General features: G+C 39.1%; 1 protein-coding gene across 1 annotated transcript in view; it reads left to right on the top strand.

Moving 5' to 3' along the window:
• Positions 1 to 26,065, top strand: part of LOC139725147 (serine/threonine-protein kinase/endoribonuclease IRE1-like) — a 45,936-nt gene that overhangs the window by 8,652 nt on the left and 11,219 nt on the right. The window contains exons 4-11 of the mRNA XM_071636236.1: positions 2,284 to 2,390; positions 6,486 to 6,558; positions 7,025 to 7,196; positions 10,339 to 10,397; positions 13,368 to 13,614; positions 17,746 to 17,827; positions 20,723 to 20,849; positions 24,037 to 24,317. Coding sequence (XP_071492337.1) covers positions 2,284 to 2,390; positions 6,486 to 6,558; positions 7,025 to 7,196; positions 10,339 to 10,397; positions 13,368 to 13,614; positions 17,746 to 17,827; positions 20,723 to 20,849; positions 24,037 to 24,317 — 1,148 coding nt within the window. The remainder of the gene's footprint in view (positions 1 to 2,283; positions 2,391 to 6,485; positions 6,559 to 7,024; positions 7,197 to 10,338; positions 10,398 to 13,367; positions 13,615 to 17,745; positions 17,828 to 20,722; positions 20,850 to 24,036; positions 24,318 to 26,065) is intronic.

The raw sequence follows: 26,065 nt of genomic DNA, 5'->3' as shown, positions 1-26,065 counted from the left end.
CATGGTTTGATATGATTTTAGCATAACTCTTGAGACTGTTTTGTTAGCATACTGGTATGCATGCCTTGATTGCATTGACTGTGAAGCATATATTCAGTGAGATTCACTGTATCTGCTCTGTGTGTGTGTGTGTGTGTGTGTGTGTGTGTGTGTGTGTCCGCACGCATGTTGTATATATATGCACAGGAAACGTATGTTTATACATTGTGCATGGTGTACAATGTTTTCTGCCAAGCATTACTTCAAATGACTGATACATGTTGGCCTTACCAGCATCACCCACTTGTGTTACAGGAATTTGATGTGCAAAGATTATTTCTGAATTAGGTGCAAACTACAAACTTATATCCCAGTAAATTGTGTGGGATATCGGAGCAGGAAGTCTAGAATTACTCTGAAAGCAGTGATTATGATCCCGTCTCTCAACCTCTCATGAAAGTGTAGAGAGAAAGAAAATAATAATTTCAGTGCATTTATTTCTCTCTGTTGAGAACCATATGTTCATCCCTGCTTTTTTTTTCTCACTGTTAATTTTTCTCACTAAGATAAACAGCAATTGTTGCATGTTTCAAAATGATTTGTAACTTCTGCTGGTAGTTTTGTATGTTTAGGATGGCATGTGGAAGATTTATGAAGGGGATATTTGCAATAAATTGTGTGTAATTTGAATTAAAATGTCAAGTATATTGATGTCCAGGTATAAGGTTTATGTGTTTATTGTTGTTTTAACAGTTCTATTTTTTTTTTTGTTTATTGCACATGGTGTATATGCCTCTCAAGAAACAAACAAACAAACATGTATATTATACATGTATACAAATTACTGGTTTTTGCTGTACATTTGAAACAGAGTCATCATGACATTTGCCTTCTCTTAAAGGCACTGTACAGTACTGGTTGAGGTAAGGGATTCATGTTTTGAACATTTCTAAGTGAGATAATGAGAAACCTCTTACATTGTATGAAATTTGAAAGAGCATGTAATTTTACAAAGGATTCAACGTTTATTTGATGAAAATTGGTTTTGAAATGGCTGAGATATCAAAAAAAGTGATGATAATAATAAAAGGCGACAGGCCGTAACTTTATTAGGATCTCTTTGTTTCACCTTGTTTTTGGATATCTCAGCCATTTCAAAACTGATTTTCATCAAATAAACTTTTGATACCCTTTAGAATTGCATGCTCTTTGACATCTCATAGAGTAGTTTCTGAATATCTCGCAAAACGTTAAAAGCTAAATCCTCACCTCAACCAGAACTGTACACACCCTTTAAATGGTCAAATTTTGATAGTAATTGTTAATAAGCCATTATAGCACATTTCTGTTTCTCTAATCAAACATTCAGTTTTGGATTTTTGGGGGAGATTCTTCATGCAGTATTGCATGTAACAGAAACACATTATATGATCTGTAACATCTGTGATCAATTTGTTTTATGAAGCAATTTTTGATATACATGTATGTTGTGTTGATTTCTCTTTTCTTTGAAGAGAATCATTGGATGTGTTCAAATGGTCCTGTGGGGGGGGGGGGGGGGGGGATCCTTTCAATTTGACTGCTGGCTTGACTGTCTATCAATGGTCAGTCCTGACACCTGTGGTCACCAGCCTCCAGCCTTGTACAAAATTGTGATCATGTAGAGACCATGTGTTGAAATGACCAACAGCTCTTAAGGAGTGTCTTAAGTACGATTGCACAGCAATTTGGCTTCTTTATGATATGAATACAATATGCCAAATATGAAATAGCTAGTCTAATTTTTCACGAATTGAGACTTCCCAATGATTTTGCGAGTGGTTGAATTTGCAAGTGGAGTACAGCACTGAACAGAGAAATGTATCTGTAGTATGTCACAGTCATGTTGAGATGAGAGTTTATACTTTTGTGTGTTTTTAAATTCACGAATAGCACCTGACTAGCAAAATTAGTAAAAATAAAAACCTCACAAAATATTTGGGGTATACAGTAGTTCCCTTGTACTGTATGTCATTAATGTGCCATATATATACATTATGTCAAATTACATTGTGTACGTGTACGCAGCGTGGACATACATGTACGTTAAGTTTTCAACAACATGGTACAAACTTGTAAAACTTAACAAAAAGTTGATCTCTTTTGTCATCTTCTGTGGCAAAATTATTTTGAAAAGTGTTCAACGAGATATATGATAGACACATGTATTTAATTACTTGTCCTTGTCAGGAAACTAGAATGTGGTCACTTTGCTGATACTGATGTCTAATCGTTCTTTCATATATTTTTTTTCCATTGATGCAGATCCGGTGGTCAAATTGGCAATGGATAGCCCAGATGGCATAACATTCATTCCAGACCCAACAGATGGAACTCTCTACCTGCTTGGACCAGGAGCTGATGGCATTAAGGTGTGACATTTGTGTGAAAACTCTATTCAAGGAGTGCTTGTTGTGCACATACTGTAAAAGTGGATATTTTTGCGCGACTAATTTTTCGCGTTTGGCCAGGTAAGAAGAGTTTCACATGTTTTTATTTCTGCGGAATCAAGACATCACGCACAGGAATGTATAGCAAGCAAAAAATTTCGCGTGCCTTTATTTTCGCGCTAGTTTCTGGTTGCGCGAAATGCGCGAAAATTTCAACACTGCGAAAATGTCCACTTTCACAGTAGATGTATGCACAAATACTGTGTATACGTCATATATTTCACAAGGTTTTTATTTTACCTGCATTTTGCGATTCAGGTGCTTTTTGTGCATTTAACAACATGCAAAATTATTAACTCTGACCTTTACGTGATTGCGATGGGCTGTATTCCACTATTGCAGATTTAACCACTTGTGAAATTGTCAAGAAGTCCCAATTAGCAAAAACTTAGACTTGATAAATATATGGCAGAGATGTTACGAGCAGGCAGCAGCCCTGTGCACAGTATTTTCAGTGTTTAACAGCAGAGAGATAGTGTTGACAGTGTGAACATAACTTGTTCATATCAAACCAATCAGCAGAATTGACAAGGGAAGAATTAAAAAAGGAGGAAAGCTCGTGTCAAACCCTGGAAAATAATGACTTGACATGGTGATGGCAGTTATTATTATGTGGTGACTGGACTCTAGTTGCACCTTAATAATTCACTCACTGGAATTGACAAAGGATGAAAGCAGAGAGTAAATGGTGTTTGAGCAATGCAAAATTATGACTTGAGATACTTGTGACAGTTGAAATGTGTGGAAAGTGGACTTTGATTGCATGTTGATACGTCTCTCAACAAACTTGACAAGGGAGTAAAAAGGCACAAATATGTTGCGCCAGAAAATTATGATTTGCAATGATTGTGACAATGGAGATGTCTTGCAATTGGATGTAGAATCAGATAGCACATTTAGAATTTGAAACTGGATTTTTTTTAAATGTGTGTGAGTGATACTGTAAAACATGATATATTCGCGGCATGAAATTTTCGCGAATTGGAGCCGACAGCCTTTTTCGTGGCATGAAACTTACGCAAATTGCCACTGGCGTTCAATGCATGTAGTATAGACAAAAACTTTCGCGTGCATTTTAATTTCGCGAATTTTGGTGCTCGCGAAATTAAAATGCATGCGAAAATTCCTCGTTTTACAGTAATCCCTCCCATTTAGTATTTCATTTTGTCCATGATGTTTTCAAGCTTGTTGTCAAACACCATTGTCTATAGATGCTTGTTGCTTGGTGATATTTTTCCCACAACTCAAAATAGTGCCAGAGTATGTCAAACTCATGTTTTATGCAAGTCAGCCCATGTAACAGTTCACCCAACATAATTGTTCTTTTTTTTTCTTTGCATTTATTGAACTATTGTTTTAGTTTTTATGCTTGGACAGTGGACAGGTAGTAATTCTACTCATTGAAAAGACTTGATGTCTGATTTTCCATCTCATGTGCAACTCTCCTCTCTATGAATTGTATGTATAAGAATAGATAGGACAATTTTTGCTCTTCGCTTCATATCAAATTATCATGACTGCTTTGAAAGGCAGAGCTTACAGAAAATGGTTCAAAGTCACCTGACTTTCTCATGTAAATGCTATGGATGATAATCTCTCTCAGGAATTTATTTAGACTTTAAACAGGTGTATTTTTTTTTTCTTCTAGTACATGTAGGGAGCTCTACTTTGACCATGTTCAGAAGTATTGTGTTGGTGTGCTGTACCAGTTACTGTATGTAGCAATGTAGTGATGTCCTTAATTAGACAGTGCCTTGCTTGCAATGGCCTAATAACAATGAGCAAAACAATGCCTCAATTTATCTTTGGACTGACTTCTTTTCTACCAGTACCACTGTTCTATTGTTGGATTTCTGTATTCCATGATTTATACTTACACATGTATTTATACTTACACATGTAGCATTCTTCCTACCCATTATTACCATGAAATTTAGAGGCATAAATAAAACCTAAACTCATAAAATGTAGAACTTAAGATGTAAACACCCACAAGTATACCAAGTTGATATGCACACAAGCATATTACTTCATGTGAGGTTATGTACTGTTGAGTTACAGGTCCTTGTAATGTCATAGTGTCGTTTATGAGAGATCTTTTCAAATGACAAAACGTTGTTAAAAAATAATTAATTACAGCTTAAAGACATTAAACTCCACACCTCCCTTTTAGTAGAGTAGATGTTAAGGATCCCCCCCCCCACCTAAACCAAACAGTCTCATGTGTTTTTTAGCAGTCTTCGCACTGAGCGATGGACGTCCCTTGATCTTTTGCCAATACTAATGTTTGCTCTGTATTCAAGTGTTTTGTCAGGAGAAATGTCTTGAAGATGGCTCTGTGGTTGAAGACATGTAGGATATTATATGACCCAATGTTTCAGAAAGGCATTGTATTCTTTTGTGAAATATCATGTAACAGCATCCAGATGCTATTTTCTTGACACTGTTGTCTTGTGTAGCTCATCATTACGAAAGTAAGCGCCAGTGCCCATAAGGGTCATACAGTGTACCTCTCAACAAAGAAAGAGAAAAATTGGATGCTCATAAGTCTCACATCCATTGTGTATTCACACATTGTTTGGAATTGAAGAAGGCTTTAATTTTCTCTGTAGAATTTAGCTGTGCATTATGTGATATTCAATAGAACATACTGTACCAGCCAGTACATTATATACAATGTACATGTAGATTCAAATCTATTTTCCTTTTAAGATTTTTTAGTGAAATATACCTTTCTTGGGGAGGGGGGGGGGGGGGGGTGAGCTTGCAATGCAATGCATGTGAGCCATGGAGGTTTACAGTTCGTAGTCAGGGACGGATCCAGGAATTCTGTAAAGGGGGGGGGGGGGGCACCTTTACAAAATTATAAAGGGGCGCACGTGCCCCCATTTTTATGCCTCCGCCAACGAAGTGGCCGGAGGCATTATGTTTTCGGGTCGTCCGTCCGTCCGTACGTCCCGTTTTGTTTTTGTCGATATCTCAAGAACCGGGTGGTGGTTTTACATCAAACTTGGTATGAGGGTATATCCTGGGGGGATAATACTTTGTTTGGATTTTAGGGTCACGGGGTCAAAGGTCAAAGGTCACAGGTTATTTTGTGAAAAAAGGTTGAAATTTCATGTTTTTCTCCATATCTCGCAAATGGTTCAAGGTATCTTCATGGAACTTAGTATATATGCATGTACCGATGGACAGTGATTATCTAGGGAAGTTGGGGGTCATGGGTCAAAGGTCGTGGGTCAAAGGTCAAGGTCAACTCCTCAAAATATCACTACTTTCCTGATATTTATGCAATGCCTGAAGGATTTAAAAAAAAAAACTTGATGTATGCATGTATTACCCAATATATATTCTGTGGGAAGTTTCTTGCCAAAAGGTCAAAGGTCAAAGGTCAAGTGAAAGTGCTAAATTGCACTTTTTCCTCCATATCTCGAAAGTAACTCAAGGTATCATCATGAAACTTACATATTTATGCATGTTCTACCTAACAGTGATTCTCTTTGGAACTGTGAGGTCAAAGGTCAAAGGCCAGGTTTAGATAATACTATTTTCCCATTTGATACTGAAATTATACTTTTTCTCAATACCTTGAAAATTAACTCAATGCATAAACTTATAAAAGGGTCAAAAGTCAAGTAAAAATCATCAGTTCCCCAAATACCAGTGCACTCTGATGTTTTAATCATTCATCCAATTGAACCTAGTTCTAGGAAAGTGAACATTCAGCACATTTGTGGCAAACCTGTCATTTTAATATTTTGCCAGTTGTGCGAAACTGTCATCACACATTGTCAAGACATTTTACTATAGACCTATTATGAGAACCATGCATTATGGCTGAGGCATACCAGTCGCCGTAGCGACATTTCTAGTTTCTTTTTATTTCTGTTGTTTTAACAAATAAGAAGGGCTGCGCCTGGTATACCCCCTCCTGGATCTGCCACTAGCAGCTGGCTGGTGTCACACCTCCAGTAGTTATCTTCACTTTTTCTTTTTCTTTTTCTTTTTTTCTTCCAGAAGCTTCCCCTGACCATCCCTTCCATAGTGTCCTCATCACCTTTCAGGGGGTCAGACAATATGCTGTACACAGGTAAGCATGTAGTATTTCTTGTCCATGTTTGTGGTGGTTTGTAGGATGTAAAATTCAAAAATTCAAATATAGCTTCAAGTAATAAAACTATCTGATGAAGTAAGGTTTGAGTAAGGATAGTTCGCTGATTTGTGATTGATACCGAAGTTCAGTGGGGCACCGAAGCAAGTTTATTTTCTATTTTGATACATTTGTGTGTTTGTACATGGTATTTTCAATTATCATGTTGTAATTTGAGTTCTCTATTTTTTTTGATAGCTTTTTGACTTTAGATTTGTAATTATGTTTTGTATTGTCTTTGTAGTTTCCAATGCTTTCAATTGTTTGATTGCCAAGCACTATATCTATTGTTGTCATTTAAATCTTTATTATGTTAATGGCTTTTATTATTATTGTTCTTCGTATTACTATCAACATATTCTTTTTTGTGTGTTTGTCTGTGCTTAAATGCTACTGTGGTGTACAGGGAGAAAAACTGATACGTGGATGGCTGTGGATGTAAACACTGGTCAGAAGAAACAGACGCTGTCCACCGAGTCTAGCCAGAGCTCATGTCCACTGGCGGGTAGCTCCACCCTCTTCCTGGGGCGCACAGAGTTTACTGTCACTATGTTTGACAGCAGGAACAGCAACAAAGTGTGAGTGGCTTTTCTACAGGGCCCCAACTCTTCTTAAGCCCATTGCGTGCTACACGATCAGATCGTTAGAGAGACGAGCTGGGCCATACGACCAGTCGTATGACTCAACACCGCAGAATATATGATCAGACTATACAGCTAGGCTTATGACCGTACAGCTAGGCTTATGACCGTTCTGGCTTTAGTACATTATACTGTAGCGTGATCGGCTGAAAGCCCACAACCGGTCGCGAAAATTTGACATGTCAAATCTCTAGGACTGGCATTAAGATCCAGTCGCACAACTGGAAACTAGCAAGACTGGTGATGTCACACTTCCAGTCTTAAGTCCATATGGCTAATACATTGTGGCAAAGTCGTGTAGTGTGTGGTGGTCTTCAGATACTGTACTAGTGCTCTTTTAAGATTACCGAGGATAGGCTCTGACAGACTTCAAAGCAATTGAATAACTTGCCACATTGTCCTTTACTGTTCATTTATCCTTGTATAGATATACGCCACCAGGTTTAACACCACACATTGACCATTTTCTTCATTATGTTTGTACGACAAGTTTGATTTATTATAGTGTGTGTGTGTGTGTGTGTGTGTGTGTATGTTTGTTGTTGTTGTTGGTTAATTTCACCTGTGTTTTCTTCACATAAATCGTATAGAAATAGATTGAAGTCAACTTCACTGAATTGAGAAGCATTTTGGAGGCAAACTCTTGAGGGACATAGTGTAGGGGAGTAAGCACTGTCTGAAAATTTCCCCTTTTTTGTCATGCACAATATCCTGTGTAAGATAGCATTGTGGATACATTAGATTCTTGTGGATGATCCAAATGAATTTTAAGAATACTTTCTCTATGAGGATGGGAATATTCTAGTTTTAAAGTGAAAACTAAGTTTCGGTAAGTGCTTAAGAAGCCGTCTAGCACCATTTCATTTTTGCTTGCAATATATCTAAAGAGTCCACTAAGAAACTTACCTGGCTGACGCGGTTTGCCGGAATGATGAGTCGGTTTGGAGTATTTTGAGAAAAATAATAATAGTAGGAAAACCGACTTTTATTCCAGAAGGCTCCAGACTAACTCGGTCTCGGGAAAAATTCGACCCTACTTCAGACAATTCACACACAGTTCGTGATCGCCACATTCTACTGGCCACTGCATAATACCAAATGAAGCCTAACTGAATGGACAGGAAAGTGCGTGCTAACGTAATCCTGTACAAAACAAAACAAAAATGACAGCGCGCGGTCCTCAGTTGCTGAGACACGCGGTCTTTGGAGTTTTTGTTGTTGTTTATCAAGCGCCTTTGATTGTTTTAGAGGTGCTTGATAGGCGCACACTAATTTTGCATGCGCGCAAAAGAGGTTTTTGATGCGCGCGTTGTAACAACTCGGACCATTACTGCGAGTAGCCAGAACATGAAGCGCTAGTAGCAGGCCGCTTCCATAGGACAACACTGTACAATCAGAGGGACAACCATTACAACTCATCCCGCCGTCAAAGCGAAGCCGAGTTATCCCCGAGTCCGAGTTTAGCCTGACCCCGTTCAGGTAAGTACTGAGACTGAACCTTTTTGGTTAATATTTCGCATTTTCGTCGTTACCCATTGAATATCTTGTAATAACATCGTTATCCTGCACATTTCCTAAGCTCTTATCTGTTCACATTTGGGAGCGAAATTTGACAACTTTTGCAGGCGTACCAGAACTTTGTTTGGGCTTTAACTCTGCAAGTCTATTGCACAGTTTGTTGGTAGAATGCACACAGTGCCAAAATAAATGGCCATTGAAGCTTGCTTCCCAACAACCCACATGGTCATTTATAGCATACGCTTAATCAGATAAGAGCTGATGTGAGTACTGTTTAGATGCTGTGCAGTAAAATGAAAGTAAGAAGTGGGCCAGTTGATGGGAACTAGCCTTGAAGATGCCAGATGACTGAATTTGATCAGTCTCTGTCATTTTGTTTGGGATTTTTGAGAAGGAATGATATCTATGCAGATACTGTACATGTGAGAATACAAAATGATCTTTCCACTCGGGACTTGTTTTTGATGAAATAAAAAGTCCTTTGTCAGAATGTGGCTTGTCTTGAAGTTATTTCAAACGAATGCTTTGATGCTTTGAATTTAAATTACCCTATTGGCATTTGATTGATGCAACATCATGAACCCAACTTTTCAATTTCTATTTATATTTGCTGCACTAGAGGGTATCAGTATACATAGGCCATGAATTGTTAGTGGTGTAGTGTTTTTCTTTGACACACATTATTCAGGTTTTGTTACAGTAGCATTCCTCTGTGAGCATTTTTACCCTGATTGTAATATGAGAGTATACAATGTATATCTTCTATAGGTGAGGACTAATTTACTGGATTTTTTTTTTTTTTTTTTGGGGGGGGATATTTAGATAGTTTGCACAGAAAAAAGAAAAAACATGACATTACAAGAATTATATAAACATTGGAATGAAACTGTGCAAGTTTTTCACAATGTTGTCATTCATAAAAGTAAATATGTTATGAAGTAAAAAGTATTTGATTTGTGTATGGGAATTGGAGAACTCGAGCCATTCATTACCAAGTCTGTAATCTTGTGAACAGCACAATGTCCTCATAACAGGCATGATATTCTGTAGATTTAAATCCGATTTCAATTTTTTTTTCTCAAGTCTATACACATTTCGCTTTTTCCATGTATCAAAATCACCTGAAAATTTTGATTTCCGATTTTTTCAACAAACCTCAATATCATCCCTGTCATAATAACATCAAAATTAGATCTGTACAGACAGTAGGAACCTGAAGATCTAGTCACTTTATCTTTGCAATGATAGAAGGTTTAATTAAGGTAACAAAATTAAATCATTTCATCTGGACTTAGTGTTTTGATTCCAAGAACATTTTCACGTCCGATCCTGGACGCTTCATCAGCTCGTCTGATTGATCAGACGAGCTGATGAATTTCAAGGATCGGATGTGAAACCGTTCTCAGAATTAAAACAGTAAGTCCAGATGAATTGATTTAATGTTGTACCCTTATTGAACGTTGCCTAGATGAATCAGAACTTGCACCAATTGATAGTAGGTTAGATGGAATGCTTTTAGATTGCTGTGATGACTGTATTTTGTAAATCGTCTCCCCTACAGGTGGAATGTGACATACGCTGATTATTCGTCACATGTTGCCACGGATGACTCCAATTATGGTAAGAAATTCATCCTGTTTTATGTGTGTGTGTGTGTGTGTGTGTGTGTGTGTGTGTGTGTATATATGTTAAATGAAAATTATTATTTGTGACCCTACATCATAAAACCAACAAAAAGTCACCAGATATGTATTTTAAGTGTAGGGCAGATTCTGAAAGAGCACACTTTAAGATTTAAAATGATGTATAACTTAACCTGTTGGGGGCGGTTTGATTTTACTACAAACGCACTTCCCATAGGCACTTGCCAGAGTATACTCGGGGCTCGTCTTCAACCTAATCTTGCACCTGGCTGGGGTCTGCAAAAAACAAAACAGGAAGGTAAACTCCATAACAACCACAATGAAAGGATTAATTATCAGATTAAGCTGGAATTGTGCACACTTTAATAGCACATTCTATTCATGACTGATACAGTACTCTCCACTTGAAGGTCCTGTTTACCTTTGGGAGCAGTGATTTTAAAAATGTTCAAGATATCACTTTTGATGCATATGTGTAGGTCAGTTGTATCACAAAACATCATACCATATAAAAGTTTTGCAACAAAGCCTAAAATGTAAGGAGATATTTAACCCTAATCAGGCTGGGCTTTTTTGGCTATGCTATATCTGGGGGGGGGGGGGGGGGGGGATTCCGCCCCCCCCCCCCCCCCCCCCCCCCGTCAGATCTTGCCTATGGAATGCGCGATCGCGCCGAAAATCGGCACACGCGACGCCCGCAACGTATTCTATCAAAATGTGTGGTTGCTTTCTCTGAAAAATGTTTCTTATATTTTATATTAATTAATTATTGTAATTTATGCATAAAATCAGTTTTGGGCTCTAAATCACTTATTAATGCTCCAATTAAGCTAATTTCTTTTTTAAAATGTTTCTTGTATCATTCTTCTGAGACATAGGATAAAAAAAAATCTGTATCAAAATTAATTTCTTATGTATTTTATTGTTTTTTGAATTTCTTATGTATTTCTTTGTTTTTTGACCTTTTGTTTTTGTTTGTTTTTTGGCCAAAATTTGTCGCAGACATTTTTCGAAGCATTATTATGCCAAAATGAATTAATTTCGGCCATTCTAAGTGAAGATATGAATTTTTATGTGAATTAATTGAAAAAACACAATTTGCATTGGATTTGGACACAAAATCACGTTTTGGAGCAATTTTGGGTTTGACAAATTTTTTTCAAATGGGCGTCGCGTCAAAACGGTACGAGCGGGCGCAACAATTTGGGTCTCAAAAGTTGCGCGATACTTGAAAGAAAAAAGTCATGAAACATCGCGGCGCGAGCTTATCGCGTTGCGAAGATATTGCGCGAAACATCGAGGGGGGGGCGGATTCCGCCCCCCCCCAGCCTGATTAGGGTTAAACCGCAACTGTAGATGGTTTAGTCTGGAAACATGTTTATTATTACTATTGTTCACATTTTGTATATTTAACAATACTTAACATCGATTATACTGGTTCAAATTTTTACATTGGTCGTTTATGTCCCTAACTCACATTTTAAAACTATTTTGAAGCAGTAATGCTGGGTTTTTGTTTCATCTGCAAATGGTAAATTATGCCTTTAATAGGGTAGTGTTGGGCAGAGCATTTCTTACCCTATTAAGCGGAGTACCCGATTAGCCAGAGAGCGTGTTTCTTTCACATCACAACCACCACACACTTATAATGCACCTATCTGCACCCCACACACAATATGCACGGTATGTCACTGCAGCCACAGCTCGTTTAAAGTCTAAAAGCCTTTGCAGAAACACCAATTTCTGTCTTAATGGTTTCAAGGAAAATGACGTACAAACCCAATGGAATTATTGTGTTTTGCTGTACCTTGTTGATGACCAACTGCAGCAAAGGATACCAAGAATCAGTAATCCATGCTAACGCACTGCTGGTGTGAGTGCGGACTCGTGAAAGCGTAATGTACGTCGCATAAATCATATCAACATGATATTTTATTGTAAATAATGCAACTTGACATCGTAAAGTTTGCATGCTGCCGTAAATTTTGTTGTCCCCATTTAATGGCATTTATCACTTTTTTATGAACATTTTGAAGAAAGGCTAGTGTCTCAGCAGAGCTAGCTTATTCCTCGTCTTTATCAAGAGCTGTTTAGACTCATATAGCCATCAGTGTTTTACTGTGTGTGGAGTTAGAGTGTGTGGTGCTGGTGTAATGGTTTGTAGATGGCATGTATAAATGTGTCTTCATGAAGTGATATGACGAATTGATCATACACTGCACAATTGACATGTTAAATCCATAACCATAGCGCTCTCTTGCCTTCCACTGAATGACAATTTTTAAAGAATTTATATACACATATTTAATAGGTATTCTGCGGGAAGCAATGAGAACACATATTGTTGATTGAGACTTGTCTGGAAAAATTCTACCCGTTAAGCTGTAATGCCTACCCAATTAAACTTATCCGGTGAATATAACATGCATCAGAACTGTCTGTTTATTGTGTATGTCAGTTAAGCTGAGTACCCGATTAAGCAATACCTGATTAGGCAGAGACTTTCAATGCAGTAACAACATCCTGTCAAATGTCACGAGAGTTGAAAGTGAAGAGTGTTTAAAAGGTTTTTAAGAAATGAAAAGGGGCCTGTAAGACAGTATTCTACAAAAAGTATTACAGAAAAAACTGCAAAATACATTGTATGCAATATCCAATTATTTTTGATAATGTAGACAAAGAATTCCTCTTTCAGAAAATAAGTCAAGAATAACTAGGTTGACCCATTTCACGTATGTTGAGTCCTCATGTAAAATCAGGGTGTTCAACTTTTTGTTGGTTTTGTAATGCACGGTCACATTTGATTTCTGCATACATTCCAAAAATGTCTCCCCTGTACTGAGGGAAATTCTAAATTTGAAGTGATTCAAGATACTCTGTTTCTCCCTCTCTTGTCTCTCTCTTTCCCTGTCTGTCTGTTCCTCACCATCTTTTTGTTTTACACCAGGTCTGCGACACTTCTCCTCCGTGGTGGACGGTCAGATGGTGACGCTGGACAAGCGGACGGGGGAGATGCTATGGGTCAGTAGCCACAGCTCCCCTGTGGTGGCCATGTACCGGCTGCTGGGGGAGGGTCTGCACAAGGTGCCCCACACCGCCATCTCGCCCCACACCCTAGACCACCTGCTGGACGGTGGCGAGTACCCAACGTGGCGCAACCAGCTCCTGGGCTACTCCAAGCCAACCAACTTGGTGTAAGTTCATGCAATCTTCCATTCATTCAAGATGGAGCCGGAGTACTCTTTAGCTCTCATACGTATATCTTGTATGTGACAATGCTGCACACTGGCGCTAGTCTGACAATCCCTGACCAGTAAAAATCACTGTCGGACCCGAGACTTTTTCAGGAATGGACCAGTGAAAAATTGAAAAACTGGGTACCTACAGGTCTGACACAAAGGTCAAACCAGTAGAAAATATGGGTTAGTGTGCAGCCCTGTATGATGATGTGAAATGGGTAAAGCCTGTGTTTCTAAGGAATTACAATTAGAACTAGAACCGGAATTTGTCAACACTGACAAATTAGGTGATCCGATCTCTTCGAAAATCAATGATTTGAGTCCTGATCCAAATATTCATGACCATACAGGTTTCATCTGTGTTGACGGGACATTGGCCGTGTGATGTTTGGATTCTCATTTAGAAAAGGGAGTGAGACCTGCCATCTTTGGTACCGAATTCCGTATACACTAACGGAAATACAGAATAAAGTATATTTGACCTTTGACCTCACTTTGCACACCCAAGATGGCATCTAAGCAAAAAGTGATTATTTTCTGAAATGATTCTTGTAACATGGACTTTGCGCGTGCAAAATATGGGAAAGATAGGACATGTATTCACCAAGATACAGGATGAAACATTTATGACCTTTGACCCTAATTTACATACCCAAGATGGTGTCCGATCAAGTAGTTGTTATTTTATGAAATAATGTATGTGACATGTACTAAACATGTGCAAAATATGGGATTATTGCCATTGTTGTTGTTCATCTATTGCACAGAAAGTAGTAGAAAGAAAGAAAAGTAAAGAAAAAATTATGTTATCTTATAGAAATTTGAAGGAGAAGCATAAAAAATCAGAAAAAGATAAAGTAAGGAAAGGGAGATTAAGATTAGCTTAAGAAAAAGAAGAAAAAAAGTGTTTGAAAAAATTAAAAAAAATATTGGCAGGGGTGAGCCTCGAACCAGGGACCTTAGGATTACGAGTCGGATGCGCTACGCAATGACCTATTTCATTCTCCATAGGCCCTGTGTATTAAGCAAAATGACGCTGCATCGAAGCCTCGTGCCATTTTCAACCAAGTTTTTCGACGTGATGCAGACATCGTATGAAAAAATGGAGGGCACACTAGCGATAGCCCAAAGTCTCAGCTACAACATACTAAAATCTGGGAGAAATTCACCGAAGCATAAGTTAGCTAGTGCTCGAAAAAGAGAGTCATGTCAATTTTCACTGCCAGAAAAACTGCTCTCCCATAGAGATAACACGTAAACTGGTCAAATTTGACAATATTACTTTCAATCCATTTTTATGAGGTGATGCCGTCGTCCAATAAAAATGTTGTTATAATTCTAATGAAAGATCATTTAATAAGCTACAACATACTGAAATCTGGGTGTAAATTGACAAAGGACTAGTGAGATACGCTCGAGTGAACTTGAAATTTGATGACGTCATTTTGAAAATTTACTTTTTTTACTTTATTAAGAAATTTGATATCTTTTAATCATTTTGCCAGCATTGCCAACCCATGAAATAACATGTACAACTCATCAGCTTTCAGAATATGTAAAGAAAATGGGGGGTTACCGTCCATCCTGACGAGTAAAATCGGATTTAAAATTGGCGTTTTTTTGGCATCATTGCACTGTATATCGCCATTGACGCGCGCGCGGAATTTCAACTTTGACGGGCCCGTATGACGTCATATTGAGTCGGATCGACTTGAAACTTGGTAGAAATATTCCTTGACATTTCAGGCATTCGATAAGAGTGTAAAAAACTATTTCATATGAGCTGTGCGTGCGTATATGTGCGCGCGCGTACGCGTCCGTCCAATTTTTTCAATTTTTCAAAAAATGTTTCAAATGGTCTGAAACGTGTGCAAAAAAAATTTGAGCTCGATTTGAGCATACAAATTTTTCAACGCACGCGTACGCGCACGTTTTAAGAGAAAATATGAATTTTGAGAACATGAGTAGAATGCACATAACTTGAATTATATGTGACGTAAATTTCATTGAAAAATTCCATTCCATTATTGAGATATGATTGAGAATATGTTTTCATACAATGACGTCATAGTGACGTCACGGTCGACTGATCACAATGATTTTACTTGATTTGTTGTCTTTGGGACACGATACATATATGGTATAATTTTGGCATTGATAGGAAGAGTACTTTCTGAGCTAATCGAAACACAACTTTTGTCCAGAAAGGAAGAAAGAAGAAGAACAAAGAATCCGTACAGATACAGAAGGTGATCCGAGAGGATACTCGGATCACCTAATTATCGGTCATGAAGTTACCTTTCTGTAGCTTGAGTGAAGTGTTGTAAGATTGACATATCATATCTTCTTTACTTCTCTCTCTTATCGCCATGATTTTCCAACCTTCTTCTTCCCCCTCTCATCTCTTATTTCTAGTTCATCTTTCTCCTCCCATCGAGTTCCACGTCCTCTACCTGATTCTCACTCTATTCTTCCTTAATACAACTGTCCTTGTCTTCTATTCTCCCATTTTCATTAGTGCAACCTCAACTTCAAGCTCAATGGTGCCCTTGACTATCACTATTTGCCTTCCTTACACTCACCCTATGTCCCTTCCCTCCTCAACTCTCCTCTTTCTAGGCTCTTATTTCCTCAGCCAACAGTCCCTTCAAGGACTGCATGCACATGGTGTTACTGCAAGTGTCACTTCCTCATTTACATCAGCACGCAAACTTTCAGACAAGTCAGATCATATCACAGTGTTTCACCCATGGTTATTATGTGAATCAATGTAAGACAATAAACTCATCTGTGAAGGTCACTTGGCAATGGTACATGCGCTCCCAAGAAAAGCATTTACAAGTCTATGTCATCCTGATGAACTGGAAGATGGTTAAATTTGGTTAAAAACTTTGAGGGCTTTAATTTGGAATACAGTAGGACCTCGATTATCTGGCCATCGATTATCCATATTCTCTGTTATCCGGACGTCAACATGCTGACATTAAAAAAAATGGTTTTATGTGTTTTCAGTGCCAAATCTCACTCAAATCAAACACACATTCCACAATTATCGTGTAAATACACGACGGGACATATTCCAATCACCACAGTGGACTCTAACTTTCAAGTCAGTATGTGAGATGATATGTCAATGACCGGTGCTGCACTTGTCACTGACAGTGAGTGCACAGCAGTGGTTGCAGTACAATGCAGTGGCAGTTTTCGATGAGTCGCAATATCGATCTCATTCACCCCTCTGAATAATATCTTTCATCGATCTCATTGTCGGTCGATATCAGTCAAACAGTACATAAAGGAATATCTTACTCGTATTTCGCTTTATTTCCGTATCACATGAAGTACGAAACATGACAGTGCCATGCAGATAATTATAATATAAAACTGGTGATAACATTTGCATACCCAGAGCATTATATGCTAGAAAGTGTTGTATTTGAGCATATCTTTCTTATCCAGCCAAATTGATTATGTGGAGGCCCTATGTATATGGTCCCAACGTGGCCATATAATCGAGGTCCTACTGTATCTTCAACCTTTCATCAGGAGATGGCAGTCATTCTCAGAATTGTATTTGACACACTTGAAATTTCTCAAGCACATTTGGATCTGACCACTAGCAATGATATTAGTCCTCGCATATTTTGTATTTGTACATGGCAGCTAGACTTTCCACTTTGTCACTCGAGTATAGCAAAGACATGAAGAAAATCTGTAGATTTTAGTCCTTTCTGGCTCTAGACTAGCAATTTGTTTGTCAGTGCAATAGCTATCTTTCCATTCAGCAGGTGTGCTATTACTGTATGCTAGACAAGTATTTTACTGATAGAAATAACATCGGCCAAGACAGGCAAGTGTTGTCATGTACCTTTAACATATCCACTATAAGGAGCACTTTTCAAAAACCTGCTGTGTTGATGTTATTGTGTGAAAGTGTGAAGGCAAGAGGGTACTTTTGATTGGCAACATGTTTGCTGCTGAAACCAAGTATTGTGATTTAGTGTTAACCCTGTTACATGCTTTCGTTGATACCTCTTCCATGAATTATTGACACTTTTGTTTTGGTCTGTCGCTCCTTGTGTACAGACCCACACTTTACATCGGCGAGTACTCACCTGGAGTACTGGCTGTGCCTGCCCTGGTGGAGGAGGAATCGGTCCCAATCATTGTGAGTGTCTTGTCTCCATATCCCCATACTTTGCTTTAATAACTATGTGCAGAAATTACCTCATATCAGCCTGATTTGTTTAAATTGGCTGCCCTACATCATGTGACATGTACAGTCAAACCTGTCTATAGCGGCCACCCAATAAAGACGAAAAAAAGTGGCTGTTATAGACAGGTGGCCGCTATAGTAAGGTTATCCAACTTTGTGTGCATTGCCTATATGTACATGTACAAACTGTACATGTATCATCGTTGTGTACATCTATAAGTACTCACATGTACATGTATGTGTGTACGTATGCACACGTGTGTTTCATGCATAGAACAATGCTGGTGTTTATGAAATTGTTGCACAGTAGCATGTGTACAGTCAAGAAGAAAGCTTAACACTAGTTCAGTATTATGACTGAATGAGTGATGAATGCAGCAGTGACGATCACTGTACGTTGCCCAGGAATGACTGGCATGAGTACAAAGCAGAAAAACACGCTGAATTACTGGCTTGGCTACAGCTCCATCGGGTCTGTGGCCGCTATGGACAGGTTAAAATCTACTGTGGGAAACAAAATTTGTGGCTGCTGGCCACGTTAAACAGGTGGCTGCTATACACAGGGTCTTTAGCAGGGCTTTTCTCTCGCGCGGATTTTTTAGTGGCCGCTATAGACAGGTGGCCGCTAAGGCAGGTTTGACTGTACATGTTTTGTGGTAAATGCAACAATGGTCTCACATAGATTTTTCCTCGTACTGTCACCGAGGTGGACTCGGAAAACGGAGACTGTCATTAGTATGCCTGAATTTTGATCTTTGTTGGTATTTATACTTAGTGGTAATCTCAGATGTGGTGCTTCTTGTCCATCACTAATAGATTATACTGAATTGCCTTTATGTCAGGGAACATGGGTTTATGACTTTCTAGGACCTGCTCATTTATTGGTCTGTTGAGGTGTTAGTGCTGTATTCATGACCCCAGTACCTGATGAATCAAAACAGAACACGTATGGCCAAGTTCAGTTTGTGTAAAGATGTTAGAAAGGCAGATGTGTCGGACGCAAATCTTCAAATCTGCAGTTGGAATTTTAATGTCAGAGTTGGCATGGATTGGTCATAATCACGTTAGTAATGACAAGTACCTACTGGTATGTATTTCTGTGTTCTTTTCTTCTTCTTCTTCTTTTTTTTTTTTTTTGAGAACTGTTGTAGGCCAGAAGTTTTTGGGAACTGTTGTAGGCGAGAAGTTTTTGTTTTTCTGTTCTGCCTTTGATAATCTACGTGATACAGATTATGTGAATTTTTGCCCAGTCATCATTGCTGAGCAAAGCTCAAATTATTTCAAACTAGAGAGGGGCCGTCAAAGGCGGCAGACCCACGCCTTAAGTACAAAGTCGGGGTAAATATAATGTGCATTCGGTCATCTACCAGAATTCGGTCACTTAATTGCCAGTGTGCTTTATCACGAGCCAGTGAGTTCTACCAAAGATCGTACACTGACGTGTACGATCTGTGGTTCTACAGTCACATCACATGCAAATCACATCATTTCACATACGGTAACACTCATTCACAACAGGAAAGTCCTTTAGTCTCCTCCAAAAATCCATCGAAAATCCCAAATTCCACCATCAAAAGTGCAGAATCGGAACTTTTCCAAGCGCGCGCGAATTAAGTCCGGGTTTATAGAGTATTGTCTACGCGACAGGTCGCCGAAAAAACGCTAAAAATCTAGAAATACGCCGTTTTCTTGCGGGATATTTTGACTATAGCAAGCCGAGAGTGTGATGAGATCAAAGGTCGTATGAGTGTACGATCTTTGATGGTATCCACAAAAGCGCAAAAGAAAAACAAAATTTACATACCCCCTAGGCAATTACCCCTATGATTATTGTCTACGGGAATTATTCAATGCAAGGGTTGAATGCAAATGTCTACTGCACCAGTATTTGGTCACCAGCGAGCGCCGCAACGTCCCCGATGCAATTTTGCACCAACAGTGTAGAGCGCGATGCATTTTCAGCGGCCTTGCACACGCATTGACATTGAGCGCGCATATCGTGCAGTGTGACTGCGACCGAGCAAATGCTCCTCCAACGAAAAAAACAATCAATGTTAATTTGAAAAATCATCAAAATACGGGCCAGTTTGTGACGACGGAGAACGAACTTTCATAAATCTAGAAGGACATAGTCCCTCAAATAGGCCTAAACGTAAATTTCGGAATTCTTACGAACATTTGAGCAGCGAAGTCGGATCGTTTGGGAGTTTATGTTTTTGTATGGTAGCGGAAAATCGCAAAGTGAGAAACGGGAAATTTTCGGAGTGGTCACTATAATACTAGTATACCATGGGGTCAAAACTTCAAGGTCACACAGAATTTGCAAGGGTCAACCGATTATCACCAAAATCTAATCGATTCTTTCCTGCCATTATCCAAACATCCCCTGAACATTTCGTGCAAATCCGTTCACCCGTTCTCTTGTTATCTTGTACACAAACAAACAAACAAACAAACAAACAAACAAACAAACAAACATACGGAACCCTTTACATAACCCCCTGCCGATTTTCATCGGCGTGGGTAATTATAAATCTATTAGAGAAACCACAGGAAAATCACTGTCTTTGCTGTATTGTGGTGTGATGGTAATCAAGATGAAATATGTATTTTCTGGCTGTCTTTTGAGCTGGTACATTCTTACCTCCTAGTGCAGCTCACTTTGTTCACTTGTACAGGTTTGCATCAATCAGAATGCACAGAGAATTTCTACACCTGTTGCTTAAGTAGGCCTTATAAAACAAGGCGACACCAGTGACACTCGAAAGTGAAAACCCAACCAGAAGGCTAGGTAACTGAGGCAGTCAATGAATACCAAGTAACATCGCTGTGTGTTTTACCGTGTAGGCAAGAGGCTGGAGTCCCCCACTTCTGGAAGGTCCAGGGTTCACAACCACAGTATCCCCAGTGGACCACACCAGGCCCGCAGTGAATCCACTGGGGGACAGCAATGGCCATGCCATGATCCTCCTCGGTAAGAAACAGTGAAATCACTAAACAGTGAAATCTGTCACTTTTGAGTACTTCAGATGTTCTTCTTTAAAAGAAACCTGTACTGACATTTTTTAAATGTCTGATAATTCTAATCTACTTTTTTTGATGCCTACAACTGGAAAGAGAGGATTCTAAAACCCAGGATAAGCCTGTAATGGATTTTTGAAAAAAATTAAAGCGAGCAAGCCCAGGAACGATCCACACAATTTGGCATACGTCACAGGTGCCAACCTCCGAATTTAGCAAAACGAACTAGAAAGGTTCTACACATGTCAATTTACTGATGAAATCTCACACGAAGTACTGCAAAAACTGTTATTTAGTAAAATTGCAATATGGAGCTGAAATAAACATGTTAAACAATATTTATTAATTTTTAAAAGGAATCTCTTCAAAAGCTTTTTATTTAGATCAAATTTGTGGGGAATATTCCAGATATGCAAAATGAAATTGGCATCACTGTCCGAACGTGCTGCCCATAGAAAACTATGTGTAAAAAAGTAACGTTGCACTACTGTAACTATGCATTGATGAGCGATAATGGTTCGACATCACAGTTCAAACTATCTAACGAAAATGAGGACTGAGTGATTCTTAAAATCTAAATCCAAAAAATAGTCAACGGCAATCACGGTTTACGCCTAGTTAGAAGAAAACGGCACTCAGTACATATAGACTCTAGACTAGAACTAGGACTAGGACTAGTGAGCAGTCAAGGACCGAGAAGATTCTACTCGCCGCTCCGTCGACAGCTGTACGTGCACAGTGCTAATAATAGGCACAGCGTAAACGTCTCGTATGCAATACATACCCCGAATGGCCCTGCTGCCAGAACTTGAAGAAAGTCCAGACGAAAGTCCAGACTTGCAAGGTCTAGCGTTGCCGCTAGAGGCCCTTGTGTTGCAGGCCATGTTGTTTCTGTGCTGAATTTTGCAGGTAAGATATCTGCTTTATGGATTTTCAATGTTTTTGTGGTCGAGATAAATCTCATGGTGGTCGTATTAACACCAAGGACTAACTTAGATCTAGACCCTAGTTTTAGTAGGACCCATACCTCGGAAGAGTGGCCCGACCACGTAGATACAAACAGTGCCACCGCTTCGCGATCCAAGCGCTGGTGTAGGCATAGTGCTAGGGTACTTCCGTATCCATGTAGATATCTCAAAATTCACCCAACCAAATTGCACCAAAATCACAAGAAGTATTTTATGACTCATGTCCACTTGCTCACGCTAATTGGAACCAAATCGCAAGTTGAGAAGCGTAAGTGAAGTTGTCGACTTTCCTGTCGTCGCTAAAAACAATCTGCTCTGTACGACTAAACAAGAGTGATCGCGGCGTAGTAGCCCTACTTGCCTGCGCACGCACAGACTGAAGTTAGCCATCTAATATCATGAGACAAATCTTTCAAGTAATCGGGAGCAAGAAATCGAATTTGAATCGAGCTAAATTGAATGAAAAATAAAGTTTGTAAATCACACAAATCGCTAAAATCATGACATTTTTAAATTTAGTTCCCGCGTAAATTCCCCGTTCGAAGAGCACTAGTCGGCTAACTTGAGTTCTAGATTGTGCATATCGCGTTTACCAAGATCTCTCGCGAAGTGTGAGTTTTTTTTTAGTGACAACTTGAAATTCAGCGTCAATATTGATACTTCTCGATTACCGATTTCGTTCAAATATAATACGGTATTTTGAAATATGCTTAGAAGTATATCCTGTAATTTTGGTGCAATTTGGTTCTGCGAAATTTGAGACAGCTGCATGGATAGGACAGTACACAAGTGCCGCCTGCTAGGTAAATTGGGCCTAAGCGTCGTCTGCTACTCGGCACTATTTAACGCACGCGTATGCGAGGGCTTGTAATCAGTGAAACATTTGGCACCCGTGACATCACGACATCCGGGCTCGTCAGCTCATTAGCATAATTCTCGCCAAAAAAATTCAATTTTTAACATGAAATTACGGGCTAAATCGTAATGAAATTTTGATTCTGTTTTCACCGCTGGGTCTTTTAGAATTAAAAGAACAACATATAAAAAGATAAAAAACCGGTACAATGCCCTTTTAAGCTTTGAAAAGGATACACAAATGCGATGGTATTGATGTGGATTTGTAAAGAATTCAGGATTCAGTAAGAAGTATTCCAAGTGATATAGGCACAGAGGCTGTAAACAAAGTTTTGCACATATCTAACCTCATGTTTGTTTTTTTACAGTCTGAAATTCTGTCATTTGTTTATCTAATAAATGAGGAGAAAGATTACTGAAGACTAAAAACTTAACAAGTGTTTTTATGCCATAGGTCATTTACATAGCATTACACGCACACACACAAATGACCAACAAGCAAATGCGTTTGAAGGAGAACTCTGGCACAGATTTTTTTTTTTTTACTTTTGCATTTCAACATCTCTAACTTGGTTATATGCCTGCTGGGTACAGAGTTTCAGAATTTATAGTGATTCGGATGAGGAATACAAATGTTGTGCTCCAAATTCACAACAAATCATAATGAACAAGGATGATGACATAACAGCTTCACATAAGAATGCATGATTAGGTGCTCAAGAAAACAGAACAAGATAAGAAAGCATGTATAAATTCTACACCAGTGAAATTGTGAAGCAAGCAGAAGTGTAAAGGAATTATCTTTATACTCAAAAAGCTGCATCACTTCGGTGATCCCTCTCATTTACCCCCAAGTTGAATTATCCTTCGGGTTTATGCCAGGTTCAAGTGTGTACGTGTTTGTCACACACAAACACACTACTATAGCTTCTGACCATTCAAGCATTGAGAATTTAGGGTTTCTGGGACGAACAATGAACTAGGGCTTTCTGTGGCTCAGGCGGTAGAGCACCGGGCTGGCAATCCGGAGGTCTTGGGTTCGAATCCTGATGGAATCCCATTTTCTTTGCTCAATTTTCCACTAAGGAATTATATTTCTACACATGAGCCTCCTTTGTCATTCTTGTTCAGTGTATTATGTTTGGGTTTTTCAGAGTATTGGTTTATCTGCAATAAATTCTGCAAATCTATACATGGCACTGTTGATTACATGATGTGATATTACATATATTGTCTGGAATGCCCCTGAAGTGACGTCTCTCGGGATTAATCCAAAACTATACTACCCTCTACCCTGTGTTTCTCAACTTCTACCAGGCTACCATGAGGTGCCTGACAACGCCCTTGTCATCCGCCCGTCTCCACCCGCTGGTCTACCTCCTGATATGAACACGCCCGTCATCCACGCCACGCCCCTGCCTGCCCATCGCCCTGTACCCCACAACCCAGCCCCAGCCCCAGCCCCCTTGCCTCCTCCAGACTCGAGGACCGGTTCTCCGGAGGCTCTCTCCTGGATCCACCGCAGTGAGGCTGTCTTCATGGGCGGTATTTTCACCCTTTTGGCAGGACTGGCCATAATCCTGTACTTTCTCCCCAAGGTACAAAGCTTAATAGCAATTTTCATCCAGTATATAGGGGAATTTGCCTTGATAAGTCTCTTATGGCCTTTGCTGATTTCCTCACACACCATACTTTTTTTTTTTCTCTGCCATCTGTTTTTCCTTATCATGGTGTTTTGTGTATTTTTAGCTCTTTGATCGCTCTTTGTCCGGCGTCCATCATGCGTTGTGCGTCGTCCGGCATTCATAAACTTTTTTACTCTTTCATCTTCTTCTTGAAAACCCCATTACCGATTTTCACCAAACTTGGTAGGTAGCATCTCTAGAGGGATAAGATCTTAATTTGTTCATATGGGCACCATGCCCCACCTGGGGGCCCCTAGGGAGGCCCAAGCCCCCCCCCCCCCCCAAATTAAGGAATCTTTAAAAATCCTCTTCTCTAGAACCAGAAACGATAGAGCTAAGTAAATACTATGAGTTAGTACATTGATGACTGTAGTTGCAAGTTTATTCATGGCAGAATTAGGTGGGTGGGAGGGGTCCAAATGGGGGCCTGAATTGTACATTTTCATCTTCTTCATAAATTGAGAGGGAAAAAAAAGCATAATTGGCCCTAACTTTCACTAAGTTATGTAATTACCCTGTAAACTCCATTTTACTATACGTATGTTTTCCTGTTTTTTGTTTTTCTTCTATAGCATTATCACGTATCATGTGTTTTGTTTTTCTTCTGTTGGTGACTTTAGCATTCATTTAAAAATAACATTTCTTGAATTTATTTCATGATCCATTAGAGAAACTGATGTGTGGGCTTGATCGTTATTGAATGTTTGCCAGCATTTAGTCCATTCTTTTTTATGCCTCCGCCACGAAGTGGTGCCGGAGGCATTATGTTTTCGGGTTGTCCGTCCGTACGTTCATACGTCCGTACGTCCGTCCGCATTCGTTTACGCGATAACTTGAGTAATATTGCCTGGAATTTTACCAAACTTGGTCCAAGTATAAAGTATGATGAGGCAATTACTTGATTAGATTTTGGGTGAAATCGGCCAAAGGTCAAAGGTCAAGGTCATAATTAAATTGTATCTGTTTACGCGATAACTTAAGACTGGATCAAGCAAATTTCACCAAACTTTGTCCAAAGATGATGTATGGTGGGACAATTACTTGATTAATTCTTTAGTGAAATCAGACAGAGGTGAAAGGTCAAAGATCAAGGTCAAATCCTAAAATTTATCTTTTTACGTGATTACTCAAAACTGGATGAAGCAGCTTTCACCAAACTTGGTCCAAGGATGATGTATGATACGGCAATTAGTTGAGTAGATTTTAGTGACATTGGCAAGAGGTCAAAGGTCAAAAGGTCAAGGTCAAATGCTAAAAATGTTGCTATTTCCCCATATCCATGCAATGCCCAGAGGTGTTTTCTTGAAACTTAGTGTAGACATGTACTACTGCATAAAGATTCTCCAGAGAGAGTTTCATGTCATAAGGTCAAAGGTCAAAAGGTCAGAGATTAGGTGAAAATGTTACAATTTCACTTTTCTCACAATGGTTCAATGTATCTTCATGGAACTTGGTACATACACATGTACTGACTTGCAGGGATTATCTAGGGAATTTAGGGGTCATGGGTCAATAGTCAGGGGTCAAAGGTCAAGGTCAACTTGTCAAAATTTTACTATTTCCCTCATATACTAGTATATGCAATGCTTGCATTATTATTTTTAAAACTTAATATACATGTATTACCTAATGGAGATTCTCTTGGAAATATCCTGCCAAAA

Source organism: Diadema antillarum, unplaced genomic scaffold, assembly GCF_040938485.1.
Source record: "Diadema antillarum isolate AM-2024a unplaced genomic scaffold, OU_Dant_1.0 seq00000016_RagTag, whole genome shotgun sequence".
Taxonomy (NCBI): domain Eukaryota; kingdom Metazoa; phylum Echinodermata; class Echinoidea; order Diadematoida; family Diadematidae; genus Diadema; species Diadema antillarum.
This window is presented reverse-complemented; position numbering and strand designations above follow the sequence as displayed.